The sequence below is a fragment of the Oxyura jamaicensis genome, chromosome 21 (assembly GCF_011077185.1).
Source record: "Oxyura jamaicensis isolate SHBP4307 breed ruddy duck chromosome 21, BPBGC_Ojam_1.0, whole genome shotgun sequence".
Taxonomy (NCBI): Eukaryota; Metazoa; Chordata; class Aves; order Anseriformes; family Anatidae; genus Oxyura; species Oxyura jamaicensis.
Window position 1 is genome coordinate 2,954,801 of NC_048913.1, and position 16,986 is coordinate 2,971,786.

Consider the following 16,986-nt stretch of genomic DNA (forward strand, 5'->3'; position numbering starts at 1 on the left):
CTAGAAGGACTGAGTAATATTTTACATTTGGTAAGATTTTTTCCAGAGAGAAAGAGAGGGTATCATTAAAAAGGACAAAACCCAAACCAAACAAAAAACCAACAACCCTTTGAATACTTTAAAGACCAGTGTGGTATTGATGATTAGGGACAGAATCTTTCCCAGACAACAGCATGGCTGAAGCATGAAAGTTGCATTTGTAGGGCCCAGTTAAGTCCTATCAGAGTACATAGGTGCCTGCCTCTTTTTCTCTTACTCTCTCTGTTATTTTACAAGTGGGTTGTTCCTGGGATTATGCCTCGCCATGAATTGAAAAGGAGGTTATCCTTTCTGTAGGTGTAGTAGCAGTTCCTCTAGCAGTTCCTCTTTAGGCAGTAGGCAGCACCACTGGAGGAGAAATACATCTGCAGTAGAAAGCAAGTGAACCACTTAGATGATGACTGCTTTATCTTGAGATGTGTTTTCAGCCTTACAGGTACTAAAGATTGCTGGAATCAAATGTATCTACTGACTGCTGTCAAACTAGAGTCTGTTACTCTATTTACATTCCTCTTGAAATATTCCTGTATCGTGTGCCTTGGTATATAGCAGTGGGATTGGGAAGTGTGGAATGTAGACACCCTCTCAATCATACTTTTAAAATAAAGGTTATTTGGGAGCAGAACCGTGTTTCTGGAGACAGCTTCTCATTTCTATGTCAGTGACTTTCCCGAATGCAAGAAACTGGGGAGTACCCCCGAGCTTTACTGTGACCTGTTGAACGCTGCTTGCCTCGGTTCAGTCCTGTGAACCCCGCAGAGCACGGCAGGCAACACCTCAGGGCCCTGAGTACAGGGAACACCTGTCCCCTGAACCTTCCTGCCAGGAAAAACAAAGCTGGGGAAGAAGGGAGGAAGAGAGAAAGAGAGAGAGAAAGAGGCTGTGCAGAGAGCCTTGTGCATGATGGTGCTTTCTCACTTTTCAAGTTCCAGTCAAAAATTCTCTATTTCAGTTCCTCTGAGGCTAGAGGCACTGGTCTTAGAAGTGAATCTAGTATCTGTCCTACAGAATCTGGCTGTAGAAGTGGAAGCAGGGAATTAATGGAATCATCTTAGACAAAGCTGTTTCATGGTTCCTTGTTTTAAGAACTGTGAATGCCTGCTGCTTTACTCTGTTTATATAGCAAGGCCAGGATTGAATAATTCTAAATAGATTGAATAACTCCGCCTTTCTTCTGCTTAGCATTCCTTTGTTCTCTGGCCTCTGATCAAAAGTGAGATTCCGATACCTGAAGCATTTGCACAGCCACCATCGTGTCAGTGCTAGTCATTAAAGTATCCAAGACTTTGGGCCGTACAAATCACCACCACACAGTAGGAATTATTCTGTTAACTGTTTTCTCAGGGATATCCGAGCCAAGGCAGACTGAGTTTTTTCACATTAATTATTGCTTTAAGAAGCATCTTGTTCTCCAGCAGTGTTCTGGCTGATGCAGGAGAATGTTGTCTCACCGTGGTTTGTGAGTGTTGGACTCGGTACGTCAGTCAGGGCAAACCCTGGTCCTTGTTTGCTCTGCTGAAGATAGAACTTTCCAGCCCCAGTTGTGCTGCAGGATCCCTTCCTGCAAAGAAGTGCTGGTCCTTTCCAGGAGATTAACTTCAAGTGCTGCGTTGTTCCTTGAAAGTCCTGCTGTTTTGAATGAAGCCCACTGACATTGTTGGAAAGTGCTCTGTTTCTCTTGCATGGACTTTGAAGTCTCAGTCCAAAATCCTTTAAACTATTTCTGTTTAATAGCGTTCAGCCTGAGGCACTGTGAATTTCCCGGGGCCTTTTGGTTTGGGCAGAGGTGTACTTCCTCACTCGAATAAGGACACAAACCAGGGGTGGTGTTACACGTGGTAGGACTGCATTTTCCTGGAGCATACACCTCTTTTCTTAACAGGATCTGCCAGAGGGAAAAGATGCCACTTAAAATCAATAGCCAAAGCCCTGAGAAAGAGTTTTGCAGTAGACCTGGTCCCCCTGGAAGGAGTCTGTGCTGTTCCTCAGATTTTCACGTACCTGTGCAGGTAGCCAGGTAGCCAGGCCCACAGTTGACTGACAGAGTTCAGACCAAAGTGGGTGCATTTTTAGATACATCACAGAAATTTTCACATTTGGACAGCAGCTAGCGGGCTAGAAAATCTTGATGATTTTTTGGCTAGTGTTGTTTGTTTGCAGATCTCAGGTCTCCAAGAAAAAAAAAATGATTTATTGCTCCCTGCATACTTGAATATTGATAGAACATTGTTTTGTTGTTGTTTTTGTTTTCCAAATGAACATGTTGCTTTTTGCCACTAACCAAACTAACTTAAAGCAAAAGCAAAATGTTAGTGTTTGTTCACTTGATAAGTATTGAAACTGCATGCGTGGATGGCATGGGGTATTTTCATGCAAATTAGCAGTGCACGTACTGAAGGAAGCATTTTCAGTTTTCATTGTTTCATGCTTGTACCTGTTAGCAATATTTTGACTTGCTGGAAAAGAGCAAACTTGGTTCCCTTGTGCTTTTGAAAGGTGGGTGATACGGGGAGCTGGGAGAAGGGAGGGAAGAAGGGCTCTGGATTCCTGTTGGAGAGTTTGAACTACAGACACAGAGCACAAATGCTGGACGTGAATTTGCTAGGACTGAGAAGATGGGAGCAGGAAGGAGGGCTGTGTGCTGTATCCAGTGATAATAGGATATCTTACTGTGTATAGAAAGGGTGATTGAATTCCATGTGGTTAGCACAAGGTTGGTAGACTCTTAGAGCCAGATTCACTCCCCTGAGCTTTCATTATTAGAAGCCAGTTTATCTCCGTGTATAGGAGAAAGGAGTTTCTAAAGGAGCTAGACTCCTAAGTCTAGTTTTACTATAAAAATTGGTCAGGAAATTATGAAGCCTCTGGTAAGTCAGCTCTGCCTGTAACAATGTGTGAAACATGAATGGAGCTGTGACAGCTGCTGAGGCACTGGGGAGCAGCATTTTATTTATTTATTTATTTTTAAGTGTTGTGCCAAAAAAAAAAAATGCAGGGCAAAGGAATGCTTCTGCTGGGCTAAGTGACTTCGTAGATCACAAGGCTGCCATCATCAGAATCCTGGAAAGTTCTATATACATTTATTTATTTATTTATTTATTAACGAACCCTCTAGCCTTACCTTGATGATGGGAGCTTTCTTTTCTAATGTCAATTCTCCCCAATTGTGCTGATCTCCAAATCTTAAAAAGACAAGTGGAGGCTGATACCCATGCTGAAGACGTGGTCATCATCTTTCTCCATGCAGAAGGGTATCATTCCTGGCAATTCAGTCTCTGAAGCATTGCTAAAAGCTGTAATTTATGCCATTGATAGGGGTGCATTTGGGAACCTTTGTGTTTTTGCATCTGTTGGTGAAGCTATATCTTGAAATGTTTCATCCAGATTGGGAACTGAGGAGTTCTTTTCAAACCGTTCGTTTCAAAGAAGCATGTAACCTTTTTGCTTTTAGAATTAGAAGAATCTCCCTTAACTGTGAAGAGTGACATGGCTACTATTGTCAAGGTTATGCAGCTACCAGACTCAGGCCTTGAAATCCGGGACAGGATGTGGTTAAAAATTACCATCTCCAACGCAGTGATAGGTAAGCAGATCAAGGGAATGCTGGGGATAAAAAAAAAGGCTTTTTAGAAGTCAGACACAGAAACTATACAACTTTTCATTTTTTTAAATCCTGTTATGACCTGTTTTTTAATCCTGTTTATGAGTGAACTAGATAATGTGAAGGTTAAAATTCAATAAAGATTAACTTGGTTTGGAAGTTCCTGGGTCTCCTCTTCCTTTTTCTCATTTTAGGAGCAGATGTGGTTGACTGGCTTTACACACATGTGGAAGGCTTCAAAGACCGACGGGAGGCTAGAAAATACGCCAGCAGCATGTTAAAACACGGCTACCTCAGGCACACTGTGAACAAAATCACCTTCTCGGAGCAGTGCTATTATGTCTTTGGAGACCTCTGTGGCAGTAAGTTCACTGTCTGTGAAGGGCAAAGCTGCGTGTGTGTTGTCTCTTCTGTGCTCTCAGGGTGCACAGAGGAGTCCTACAGGATTTCACAAGTGAATGTTTCAGAACAAGCCATTATTCTGAAGCTGCATGACAAGTGGTTGACATTTCCTGCTAGGCCAGCAATTAGACCAGTTGAAAAAAGATGGACTCATCGAATAGTGTGTTGCACTGGGGCTCAAGGAAGCTGGATTTATTTCTGGTGATGCCAGACTCCGGCTTGTCAGTCGCGCTCAGTTTCCGATCTGTAAAATGGGGATTATTCCTCCCTGACTTACAGAAAGGCTGCAAAGGTACCTTGGTGCTCAGCGGTAAATATTAATGTCTGCTCTACTGCGTGTGATATTGTGAGTGAACTCTGGAGACTGAGTAGGCACCCAAAGTGCTGTGTAAGCCATTAGTAATAAATATTCAGGAATCGGCTGCTAGGGAGGAGCACAGTTTTCACCTTTTGTTTCTTTTCCAGATATGGCTGCACTGAACCTCAACAATGGTTCCAGCGGAGCCTCGGATCAAGATACCCTCGCTCCACTTCCACATCCTGCTGCTCCCTGGCCGTTAGGCCAAGGATACCCGTATCAGTATCCTCTGCCCCCTCCGTGTTTCCCACCAGCATACCAAGACCCAGGCTTTAGCTATGGTAGCGGCAGTGCAGGGAGCCAGCAAAGTGAAGGTAAGCTGGTTAATCCGGTGTATATTTCTGCAGCTGCCATTATCCCTGACCATTTGCTTGACTTCCTTAGTACCGTTTGTGTTCCAGTCTTGTGGTTCTGTACGCTCCGTGCATGGATTTGGTGTGACTGCACTAAATCGAAAGCGTTTGTGTGTGATGGGGTTGGGTTAGCCTTTCAGCTCTGTATTCAAACTGCCAGCCGTGTTTTAAGTGAGTCAGTGCTGCATCCTGTCTGTGGTTGTGCTGTAGTTCTGGACCCCAGTGCCGTCGGGGAGCAACCAACATTAATGACTCGTTTGTCCACCCTGTTAAAACAAATTAAAAGAAAAATAAAAGTTTTGACCCTATTGAGAGGTCGGAGCCATTACAAGCAGTGGGGGCTGCAGTTGCTTGGTATTGCTAGAAATTAGGCCACTGGGTTGCTGATGGAACCAATTAGAACCGTGGTGCTCTTGGCTTTTTGTTAAAACTCAATATAATCATTCCTTTTGCTTGTGTGAGACAAGTGTGAGGTGGCCAGCAAGCAGGTTTACAGGGCTGAAACACTGCTCACAGAGAGGAGAGTCTCTTTTAGAATACACGATAGGGGAAAAAAAAGATAATACTGCATGGATTAAAAACCTGACCTCCTCCTTTCCTGCTGTAGGATCATTTTGAGATTCATTTTTTAAACTTAGTAAGTAAAAAATATATATTTTATGGCTTTACAGACAAGGCCCTACTGCATTCTGCTTGTCTGTTTTTTAAATCGCTTCCTAAGTGAATTTTGCTTTTGGAAATGCTGCCAGTGAAGAAGAGGTGAGGATTCCTTGTGATTTTATGATAAACATCCAGTAAACTTTGGATGCAGCTTCTTTGTGTTTCTCACAGCCAGTTAGATGTTGCAAAATCGCACAGAAGAATTTCAGAACAGGAACTTACTCACCACATTTTAGCACTATGGCTTCTCACCTTATCTCAAAATAAATGTCTGTGAGGGCGCCCGCAGTGGTATCCAGAGATTTTAGAACTGCACACTGATTGTGCTGGAAAGAATGTGGGCATTTGTTTGATTTTGGCAGCTGGTTCTGTGGGTAGCAGGCCATTAGATCTCTGCCGCTGGAATAGGAAAGGTATATGGTATTTTATCCATGCGGCACGTGTTACTGGCAGAGAGCCTTAAAAAGGCACCAAGAGTGTTTCACTTTGAAGAGTTTCAACTCTTTCCTTGTTCTTCATTTGGAAACTTCACTGCTGTGTTGTTTCTTGTTTTGTAACTGTTATTCCCTTGTTTTGTTCTGAGCAAGCATTAGACTGAAGGATTCATAGAGGAATGGCTGACTCTAGGGGATTGGTAAGCTTCAAACGCCTCCATGATAATAATGACTTCACAGCATGATCATTTAGACTCTTGTGACCCAAATGTTTAGCTGTATTTTTTTTCTTTTTGTTTCTTTTGAATTGTCTTGGACTCTCAGCCTGTCTCAATGCACAGTAGTCCAGCAGTGTGACATTAGCATATCAAGCTGTCTGCCCCTGTGTGACTGTGCTGCAGCAGCCACAGAGAGAATGGCATCAGATAGCTCGCTGTCAGCTGAAATGGGAAAATCCCATCACCGGTCTCTTCACTGCCTTTCATTAACATAAATAAATAAATCCTAGCTCCTAATTTATTAGTCTGATGTAATCCATCTGGATTGGATTTCTCTGCCAGTGTCCTTCCAGTGCTGGTTTACTCAAAGACATTTGAGCATTGTCCAGATACTTCAGGCAGGTGCTAAGAGCACTGGGACACAAGATTGCACTGGTCACTCTCAATATAGAGTTAGAACTGGGTTTCGTGGGTTCTCTCTGTTACGTGCTGAATTCACCTGGTGAATGAGGGTGCTGCTCCAGAGCCCAGTAAATGCCACGTTTTTGAGATGAATGCAACGCGTTCACTGACGATTACAGACAAAAGCTGAAGATTTAGGTCAAGGGACAGAACGAGATGTGTTCTGGGAAGCAGCAGATGGGGAGGAAGATCTAGCAAAGTTTTCTGTGAAGCTGCAGTTCTGTGTTCAAGGTTCTGTTCTAATTTAGGTTGCTGCTTATTTCGTCTGGGCCATACCATCTGACTCTGCTGGTGGTGCCCAGAGCTAAAGGTATTTTGAAAGTCACGAGCAGGCTTGCTGTTGGAACAGCACTTGTGTGAGGACCGGCTCCTCTGCAAAAGGTCATTGCTGTCACCACAGTGTTTAGGACAAGGTCACATCCCTGTTCAGGTAGGCGCTCGCTGTATGAAAGGACAGTGAGAGATCATCGGGTTACAGTCTGAAGAGATGGAAGAAGTAGTAAGGATGGATTTGGTCAAGCTCCAGGATGTTGCCATGAAATGAAGTCTGAGGCAGCTAGAGACTCTTGGTTTAGGGGCTGGAGCGATGCGTGGCGTTTGTATCGGGCAGTAACAGAGGGAAGGCTGTGTGTTGGGGCACAACTTTTCTAAGCACCTCAAATGCAGATTTTTAAAATTCATTTTAAAGTTCGCCCTCCAAGACAGGCCAGTCCCCAGCTGCCAAGAAGGTGACGTTGTTTTTAGATTGACTTTAAAATCAAGGACTAGAAGGACTTTTTGGTTGTTCTGTGACAGGCTTTAAAGGCATGTCAGGGAGAGAGTGAAGCTTAGCATGACCAGAGGACAACAGCTATGCTGCTGATTCTCAGACTGTTGTGTTATATAGATGTTTTCTCTCTTCTTTCTGTTTGCCTGCTCTAAGCATCAGCTGTGGCAGACAGAAGGTTGTGAACATCTGTAGTTCAAATTGGAGCAGCTCTGAATCATTCTGGTTTTCCTATTTCAGTGGCCCTAGAGACTCGGTGGCTCATCCAGAGTCAAAAGCTGGTCCCGTAATCCACTTGCTGGCACTAGGGGCTTTGGCTTAAGTCACTACTCAGTTCCAAAGGGCAGAAACTTAATGAGATATTATGTAGGGTTCTTTGTTCTGTTTTTAAAAGAATAATTAACTTGGGAACATCTCCTGACATCTGTTCTATCTCTGATGGTAACAGAGCTTGACCTTCAACTTTCATTTAAAATCAGCTCCACAGTTTAGTGAAACTTGTTTGTGGCAACCACTCGGCGTAGGTACCAGCAGCACTCCTCTGGTTTTCTGAGTCGGTTTAGTGGCCTCTGCTGGGAATATCCTGCGTGGTACTGATTCGTCGCAGAGCAGTTCAATACATAACTGGTTTTGAGGAGCTCTCCAACAACAAAACGCTGTAGTGATGAATTTTAGAAGGATCTATCTACTGAGACCAACAAAAGGACATCTGTTAGCCTCAGGTGATTTAGCCCTGAGTGAGCATCTGCCCAGTGTGACCACCGGTGATAAAGGAGAAGTCAAAAGGAGTTTCCTTTAGAAAAATGTCTGCAACGGAAGATAGCAAAGACACAGACAGTTATAATTAGCTTGAACCTCGTTTGCTTGCGAGTCAGAACCCAAATGCCCGCTCCTTCCTTCCATTTTTGCTGCTGCCCTCTCTGCAGGCAGCAAGGCGGCGGCGGAGCAGGTGCCTTCAGCCCCTAGTTGTAAGCTAGCTGCTGCTTTCACTGTGCGAGCTCTGAAGGTGTCTACGTGTACCTGTGCATGGCACAACCTCGTCAGCTTCATTCTACCATTTGTCACCGCTAAATGCCATAAGCCACCGACAGCACGTTCAGGCCTGGTTTTGTTAGCATTGTCGCCATTCCAGCGGTCGTATCCGGATCAGTGGGTTCTGGTCGGAGCTGGTGCTGGAGAGGGCAGTGGAACTGAACTAACTCTGCTTTTCTGTGTGTCCTTTCCCTCCCCTCACGTGCTTTAGGAAGCAAAAGCAGCGGCTCGAACCGAAGCAACAGCGAGAACAGCAGGAGAGCTCTTGGCAGAGAGAAGGACCGCAAGTCGGCGGGCAGCGGCAGCGAGTCTGACCACACTGCCCGCAGCGGGGGTGGCGCCAGCGTCGTGCGTCGCGAGAGGCCCGTCAGCCAGCTCAGCCACCGGAGCCACGTCTCTGCCACCCACAGCGAGAGAAGCCACCACAGCCATCATTCTTACGGGCCTCCGGGAGTGCCACCCCTCTACAACCTCCCCAAGCTGGGCTCCAAAGTCTACGGGACGAGCGGCCCCCCCGGAGGGCCCCCTGTGAGAGAACTGAGCTCCGTGCCTCCGGAGCTGACGGGGAGCCGGCAGTCCTTCCAGAAGGCTATGGGCAACCCTTGTGAATTCTTCGTCGACATCATGTGAGAGAGGAAGTGCCTTCAGACTCTGCTCGGGGGAGGGCTGGGGTGGGTTGTTTTGGGGGCGGGTGGGAAATCTGGTCATTGTCGAACACTCACCAGAAGAAACTTGGCTGTCTTGCATGTCACGCCTTCCTGGTTTGCAATTGTGTGTTGCAGAAAAACAGACAAAACAAAAAAAACAACAAAAAAAAAAGAGACAAAAACGATGAACAAAAAAAAAACCTCCTGGGATTGTTAAATATCAGCAAACTGATGGCATCTTTTTTTTTTTTTTTTATCCTTTTATTTTTCTTTCTTCCCCTCCTGTTTTTGATTGTGGTTGGCTGGTGTATATTCACATCTTAATGAGCTTTGGTAACTGTGGCACCTACTTTCAGTGCAATTAGTGTATCTTTTTGGCTGATTCAAGGACTATTATTTCACATAACTCCTGGATTTCCAGTAATGCATAGTAGCACTTTTATTTTCCTCTGCTTTTTGCCCTACAAGGAAAAGAAAAAAAAAAGAGATTGTTGGCTGGTATCTGTGATACTGCCTCGTAACGCTGTTTCTTGGATGCATCAGTCAGCGAGCTAAGCAGCCGTGGCACCTGCGAGCTTACAGACAACACGTGCTTGGAAAGGAGCAGGCTCAAACCAGTTCCCAGCAGAAAGCAAAGTTGTGACTACCTTCTTCTACTGACTAGGGAGTACAAATCGATCTTTGTTTTTTTCTTTAGATGTTATCCTATCCAGGAAGTGATGGAGTCTTGCTGCTGTATGTGTTCCTCGTGCAAAACGTGTAATGTTATTTCATTTAGTATCACGGTCGTGACGTTGTAGCTGCAGTCTGTTCCTGGGCATTTCCGTCACATCCCTGCTGACAGATGTGTCTGTTTTTCCTGGTTATAACGCGCACTTGCTTACTGGTTTTACAAGTTGTTTCCACAGAAATAGGATGATTGCTGCTATGCGATTCTGTTAGTGTAGCTGCAGCTTTTCCCTATGGAAGGGATATTCATCCCGTTCTACCAGAGACATAGGTAAATCCTGGCTCCCACTGGGACGTGGCTATTCATCTCGATCACCTCTTTTTCCATTCCTCATTTCTGAGCAGTATCTTTCTTTTTTCCCCAGCTTAATCTCTGCTTTGAATTAGAAACCCGGGTATGCCTAATGCCAATTGCAGCGTGGCAGAAAGGAAAATGTTCTAAACAAAGCTGGGGGCTAGTTGTGGGCAGGGAGGTGAGAGGGTGTTTGGAGAGCAGATCATAAATGGTACAATGAGCGCATCATACACCTGACACGGAGTGGGACCTGAGCTAAAACTCCTGCTGGGGAGCTTGGACTTAACTGCTGTTGTGTATCCCCAAGATTTCATGACTGTGCATTCTTCGCTCTTAGGCTGTGGACACTTCATAAGTGTGTTCAGGAACCTTCTCTGGCGTTTAAGAAGCTTTTTAAAAAGTACCTGAATGAGGAGCTGGTAAGAGCACACCCACACTCACTTAGGGGGCTCATGGAATGGGAAATGGGTGTTAATCTGCAGTCACTCCGTGGCATTTGACCATGGGGCCATGCCTCAGTTAAATCCTTTGTTAGCTACCTGTTTCTGGCAGGCTTTAGGACAGGTGCTTTAAAATCAGTCTTTACTGTATATAAGCATTTTCTTCACTGATAAGAAGCTTCTTTTTGTGACGTTCCATGCTTTATGGGTAGTGTGACTACCCAATATGAATGTTAAAAGAGAACATTCTCACTAAATACGTGTAGTTCATGTTCCTTTGTCACCTTGAAAAATTACTCGTCAAACGCCATTTTTTATATTGTTCATTCTTACAGATTTTTTGTCACTACTTCTTTTCTTATGACAGATCTGTGTGTTAACACATCCCTTATACAGAAGTCAAGTAACATTTACAAATGTCTGTGTTAATCAGGGACTTAAGTCTCACTTTCAAAAGGGAGCTAGGCATTTAGGAAACTGTCACTCAGAGTAGGTACCCAAATTACCGGGCTTCTAAACTACCTGAGTGTGTTTGGACTGCTTTCTTTCCAAAAATCTCCCAAAAACCTGTATAACATTTCTGACAGTGGTGCTTTCTTCATAATCTATCTGATGGGCTAGTGTAGATTGCAGACTTGGTGATGACTTGTTCAAAAGAATGGCACTACCTGAAGCTTGACTGTGCAAGAGAATCCTTTCCTTTCCTCCTCCCAGCAACACAGCAAGGACACCAACTAACGGAGGAAACCATTTTGAAAGATCGACGTTGAAAGCAATGAAATAAATCAGGGTAAAAAAAATCCGTACTTCTGCTGTGTCTCCAGGAGACACGGTGAAGGAGTCTGTGACGTTCCTGACAATCACTAGTGGTTCTACTTTTCAATCAATTTTAACTTTTCTGGTCTCTTATATATTACGATTTTTTCTAGCCCACTTTGTCTTCAGGCAGAACTTGCAGGGCTAGAAGAAAAGACTGTCATTTTAATAAGATACCTCCAAAAGGGATAAAAACTGGGGGCTGAGCTTTTGCCCATGGAAGAAACGTGTTTAATTTCCTCCTGTTTTTTCAAGAGCTGCAGTTTACACACTTGCTGTTTTTTTTTTTTTTTTGTCTTGTCGTTGTGCTGTTGGCGGAAACTGTTCTGTGTCTTGCTGGTCTTCGCTGCAATGTTGAACTGCCTGTGTTATATACTTCTGTGTTTGTGGGTGACTCTGGAACGAGGGTGACAGTCCGGAACATAGGTGTGGGAAACCATTCGTCTGCTGAGGAAACGAGGCTGCTAAATCCGCCTGAGTTAGCTTCACCTGAGACCAGGCATCCATTTCAGGCAAATATGAATTGCTCTGAATGTCCCGACAGATTTGTGGGTTGGTTAATGCTGTAGAGCACGTAGAGCCTGCTATTGACAGAGCGGTAGGAGAATGTAAATGACCATGTTGTGAACAGTGCAATACATAGTGGCCACTGCGTGGAAAAAAACAAAAAACTTCAGTGTGCCCCCCCGTAGCGTACAGTGGAGGGGCTGGCTTGACTTCATGGGAAGTTGGGCCTGAACCGTTGGTAGCACTTAATTTTCAGAAATGAATGAAGACAGAAGATTTCCCGAATCCCACCCTTGGCTTTCGATGCATGATGTGCATTTATCTTTGCAATAGCGGGGGGCTGGGGCCGAACTGTGCAAGTTTCTCCTACTGGGTACAGTACAACGTGCAGAAAGACGTGCCGCTGGTGCCGATGGAGCTACTTGCAATAGGAAGTACTGTGCCAGGTGGAGGAAATGGTGAAGGCTGCAGTCCCGCGGAACTGTCTTTTTCTCTTATCAGGGCCTGAAATTTCTCTCTGATTTTAATTGTCAAGTAACTGGCACTGACTGGGCTCTAGAATGTATGGCCTACCCTTCCACCTACACTGAGAAGCGGTGGGTTTTGTTACACAGGGCACTGAAACAACCTCACAACAGGAGCCTTAAATAGCTGACATTTTTCTAATTCTGGAAATGAGACCTTCAGCATCTGCCCGTGCCCGGCAGCTGGGCTTAATGTTCACGCATACCTGCCAGCGGCTTTTAGCAAGGACTAACAGGTATGTTTGGAAGATCGTAGAAAACTTTGAGAAAATAGTTTGGGATGACGTCTCCTGTCCAAAGGAGGTAGTATCTGTGGGGGTAATGTACCCACCCGATATATTAACTCTGAGGAGTAAGGGTTTTTTGGCAAATAGTCTTAAAAGCACTGCTATTGTCTTTTACCTCCCGTTAATAAATTTCCTTTTCAAAGGTTACAGTCCCCTTGACACTTTATCCAAAGGTATATTGGATGGCAAGCAATGATGCACAGACATTGACTTTTGATATTATTTTTGTTCTGTTCAAATGGGCGGTCCCATCTTGAGACTTGACAGCTCATGAGTTGATGTAATTGTTTTTGTTTTGCATTTAACTGGATTGTAATAAGATTGACTTAAAATTATTAATTCTAATCAGTGATTAGAAATACATGTAAAGAATTTTATGTACAGTAGAGGAACAAAGTTACATGATTTTAAATAATGAAAACCCAGACTATCACCTATTCTAGAATTGGTTCTACTCAAAGAGTGACCTCTTACTAGCATGGACTGCACTGTTCCCGTTAAATGTCTATTGCATAATTGAATTCTTTTTTGTAGATATTGTATTAAAACCCAAGTGTCTGTATAGTTAATATATAGCTGCTTATGTGTAAATGCTATTTTAAACACTAAAAAGCTTTTAATTTTATGTGATAACTGCAGTGTATGTCTTCAGTTCTTTGCACTACTTTAATTCAAGAATGAATTACTGGTTCAGTCTTATTCTTTTGTTTGTTTTTTTCTCCCCTGCCCTCACTGAAGTTTCATCCTCTCTGCAGAAGAAGGTTGTTCAGGAGCTAATTAATGATAGGGAGCCAGGATTCTGTGTTTTGATGTTGCTTCAGAAGTGCTGACAGTTCAGGGTATGACAGGAGCCCTGTAAATGTTCACAGCTAAACTGGGTCACAGACGATTGAAATGCAGAGGTCTTACTCTTAATGACATCTGACTGGAAATACAAGACCCTGACATTCATCAGAGGTGCTGTAGCTTTGAGGTAATGACTAATACATCGATGCAAAAATAATGCTCTCCTCATTAATTCCCCTTCCTCTTAATTACCGGGCTTTTCCCTCTCTCAGTTTGGCAGGAGTAAATATACAGGAAAGGCTGGAGAAAGATTGTGGAAGTAAGAGCGTGCTGTTACAAAGAGGTGAGCTGGAACAAGTTTTTCTGCCTGCAAACCCAGGAGATGAATCTGCTGGTAGAACCCACTGGTGTAGTGAGCTGGTTCATGTGAATATTCCCTTTCTTCTGGACTCTGCACGCAAACTGCAGCAGAGATGAGCTAGGATCGTTAGGACACCTCTTGCAGACTAACCGGTAAAGCTGAAACCATGGTGTATTTACAGCATAAAGGCACTCAGCCTCCCTGTAAGGTCAGAGGGATTCGTGTACGAAGAGCCACCACAGCTTGATGTGAGGCAGATTCCATCTTTTTAGCTGGTAGAGATCCAGCTGATGGAGAAGAGACCAAGTAGGAGACACCTATTACGAATGGCACAATTCTGCACCAGAGGTATATAAGAGATGATCTTGCAGAATTTCCCATATTCTCCTTTCCAAGCCATGTTTCTTTGCGTAGGACATAAAATGATCTAGCTACCATTTTCCCAGTTAGATAAATAATAAATGATCAGAATTTGCACATGCGCTTGCAGCCTGTTGCTGCAGGGGCCTGATGGACTCCAGCTGACCTAGTCTGAATTGTCTGCAGGTGGCTGGCACTGGCTGAACACTTTAATCAGGTACTTTTCCCTCTTTCTCTCACTCCCTGCAAAAGAAAAGAAAAATCAGGCTATTGGGGCTCTAGCTCTGCTTCCAGAAAGAGAAGCAGTAAAGGTAAATCTGGTTTTTCCTTCTTTATCTCTGGAACGATGATCAAAAGTAACTGCTGCTCTGCTATGAAATCGCAGCACTGGAGTGAGGAATGCTGCTGCGATCCTCAGGTGCAACAAGATGCTTATGAGGACTTGCTGTGGTCTCCAGACACAAGGACTTCCAGTCTCCAGGTCAGATTTTTGCTGGCTTTAATTATGCTGAGGGAAGGGTTTTGTGCACAGCTAGATTTGCAATGCACCAATTTATTTTTTTAAAGGCTGAAAATATTCTCTGGTTAAGATTAATTTGCAGATTCTTTAATTGAGCTGAATTGATGAGTTAACTTCTAATAACACTTAATGGATAGCTGGAAAAGCTTTATGTCTAAAATGGGGAATAAAGGAGCAGTATAGTTGCTTGTCAAAGTGGATGGAGAAAAAAATCTTAGAGAAATTTTACTCAATTAATGATAAATTTGTTCCATTTTCACTTCTCATGGTTCACCACCTCTACGCTTATACAATTTGTTGCAAAAGGAGTGTAGAACAAAGATTGTTTAAAGGATACAAAAACCACATACAGATTTCACTAAAATAGTGGGTTTTACTTTGAGGAAGCACTTGTTCTCCACTAGTTGCTTACCTTCAGTAACATGAAATCAGTTTTTAACAGTTGCATTGGAGACCAATTGCACTTTAGCCAGGTTTGTGAACGGGTAAGTATGGTGGCATTGGTTAAAGATGTTAGGTTGAGTTGTAGCCTTTGCTTTTGAACTGAAGTAGAGATGCTACCATCATTCCTCCTGGATATGGCACGATAGAATATAAATGTCTCTACTGCATTGCATTTAAACTTCAGGGAAAATAGCACCGGAGTGATAGCTGCCACTTTTCTCGACTTTTCTGAGAAAGAGACTGGGTAATATTTAATAATTACTGGCTGACAGTTGATAGTGCAGTATACATAACGAGCCCCCTCACAGTACACCAGTGCACATGGCAACCTTCATGATATATGAATGGAAATAATAACTGCTGGTTATTTCTGTGACCCTGTGTAGTCGAAGATACCATCTGTCTTCTCTTGCTTAGTTTCTGCCCTAGGAGCCTGCAGCGGGCTGGCTGGTTTCTCAACAGCCTCTTGGAATTGTGGAGGTGGATTCACATTTATTACAAAGAGCGTAATGTAGAACACAGTATTGGAATAAGGACTGAAAGTGCCAGACATGCTCATCAGCTCTGAAAATATTTGAGAGTAATCTCGTACTGCTGTGAATGAGTTAGGCAGGGTTGATGGTCCAGCAGTCCTGAGCACACCAGCAGAGCAGACCCAGTTCATCAGATTGTGTCACCTGTGAATGCAGCTGCATCAGGCTACCTCTACTACGTCCACAGCAATTACTTTGGAAAGACCTAGAAAGTCCAGCCTTGGGTAAGAATTCTCCCGCTGGTAGCAGCAGCAGCTTAGCCTCTTTTGTCCTGGGTTTTGGTCCTTTTGATTATGTGAACCCAGGAGTCTCAAACAACAGGAGAAATAAAATACAGCCAGCACGCTGAGGAGAGAGCAGGCCTTCCCCTCAGCTGGGTCAGGGTCAGCAGTTCTAAGCTGCTTGTCTGGAGACTTCAACATCTGTGGTGATCCCTGAAGCTGCCAAGTCAGCTCTGTCACACCGTAGGTGCTGCAGTGTTGATTTTGCAATGCCTTGGAGCTGGCAGGGTGGACCTGTAGGCCAGGGGAGTTTGCACACCTACAAGAACAGACAGGAATAACACCTGGATGTGAACCAGTCCTACTGGCCTGTAAAAGAAGGTTTCAGTCCAAACGTATTCTCCTAGCAGGGGGAAGGTGAGGCTTTATGCAATTTCCCTGTATTATAAAGCTCATGGAGCAGGAGGTCTAAAAAGCTCCAGAGTATGTGATACTGGCGGATCCTTCATCTATTTCTTGTCTTGTGCCCAGGCACTTATGTTGTCTATAGTTTTGGCACTCGTATATTTCTGAGGAGCAAGAGAAGGGAAGTGATGGGCGAGTCGTGCTGTCTCGAGCCTCTGCTCTCACAGGTTTTGTTTTCTGGCATGCACACGCTTCTTCGTGCCCTGCTTCTGCGCTATCTGCACCCTTACAGCAGCTTGCTTCATCAGGTCTGGAAACTTGGTCCCATGCTAGGACCAGCACACAGCAGTTTTTCCTTTATGAGTATTTCTTGTCGTGCCTTCTGAAACTATCACTATTGCCTGTTCTTGTAAGTTTGATACTGAACGGGGCAAGCTGCTAGCCTCTCTGGATATGAGAATTCTGCTGTTTAGGGAGCTGGGGGCATGCTACATATAAGATATTTCTTATTACTTGAAGTGTTTGACTTATTTTGTCCCCTTTGCAGACGTCCCCCTGGGTAAGACATGTTTCTCCCTATGTTTTTTGAGATGGGAGGAACTTTTTGCTATGATTTTGGATACTGTGATTTGCACTCCAGTGTGTCTTGTCCTCATTTCCATGTTCTTTGCAAACACATTAATGACATACAAATGAGTGAATTGGTATTTGAATAGGTAATATACTTTCCATATCACACGTACAGCTGCTCTTACACCTCAGAATGGTTTCTACAGATTTTGTGAC

At 44.0% G+C, this 16,986-nt stretch overlaps 1 protein-coding gene across 3 annotated transcripts in view; it reads left to right on the plus strand.

The window, feature by feature from the left end:
* Window positions 1-13,203, plus strand: part of DVL1 (dishevelled segment polarity protein 1) — an 84,860-nt gene extending 71,657 nt beyond the window's left edge. For 2 of the 3 annotated variants that reach the window (XM_035344626.1, XM_035344627.1), the window contains exons 12-15: window positions 3,491-3,622; window positions 3,835-4,002; window positions 4,508-4,714; window positions 8,537-13,203. In XM_035344626.1, the coding sequence (XP_035200517.1) occupies window positions 3,491-3,622; window positions 3,835-4,002; window positions 4,508-4,714; window positions 8,537-8,955 (926 nt within the window). In that variant the 3' untranslated portion in view covers window positions 8,956-13,203. Of the gene's footprint in view, window positions 1-3,490; window positions 3,623-3,834; window positions 4,003-4,507; window positions 4,715-6,000; window positions 6,048-8,536 lie in introns of all 3 variants that reach the window. The other variant, XM_035344628.1, reaches the window with a different exon arrangement.
* Window positions 13,204-16,986: the final 3,783 nt, after the last annotated feature.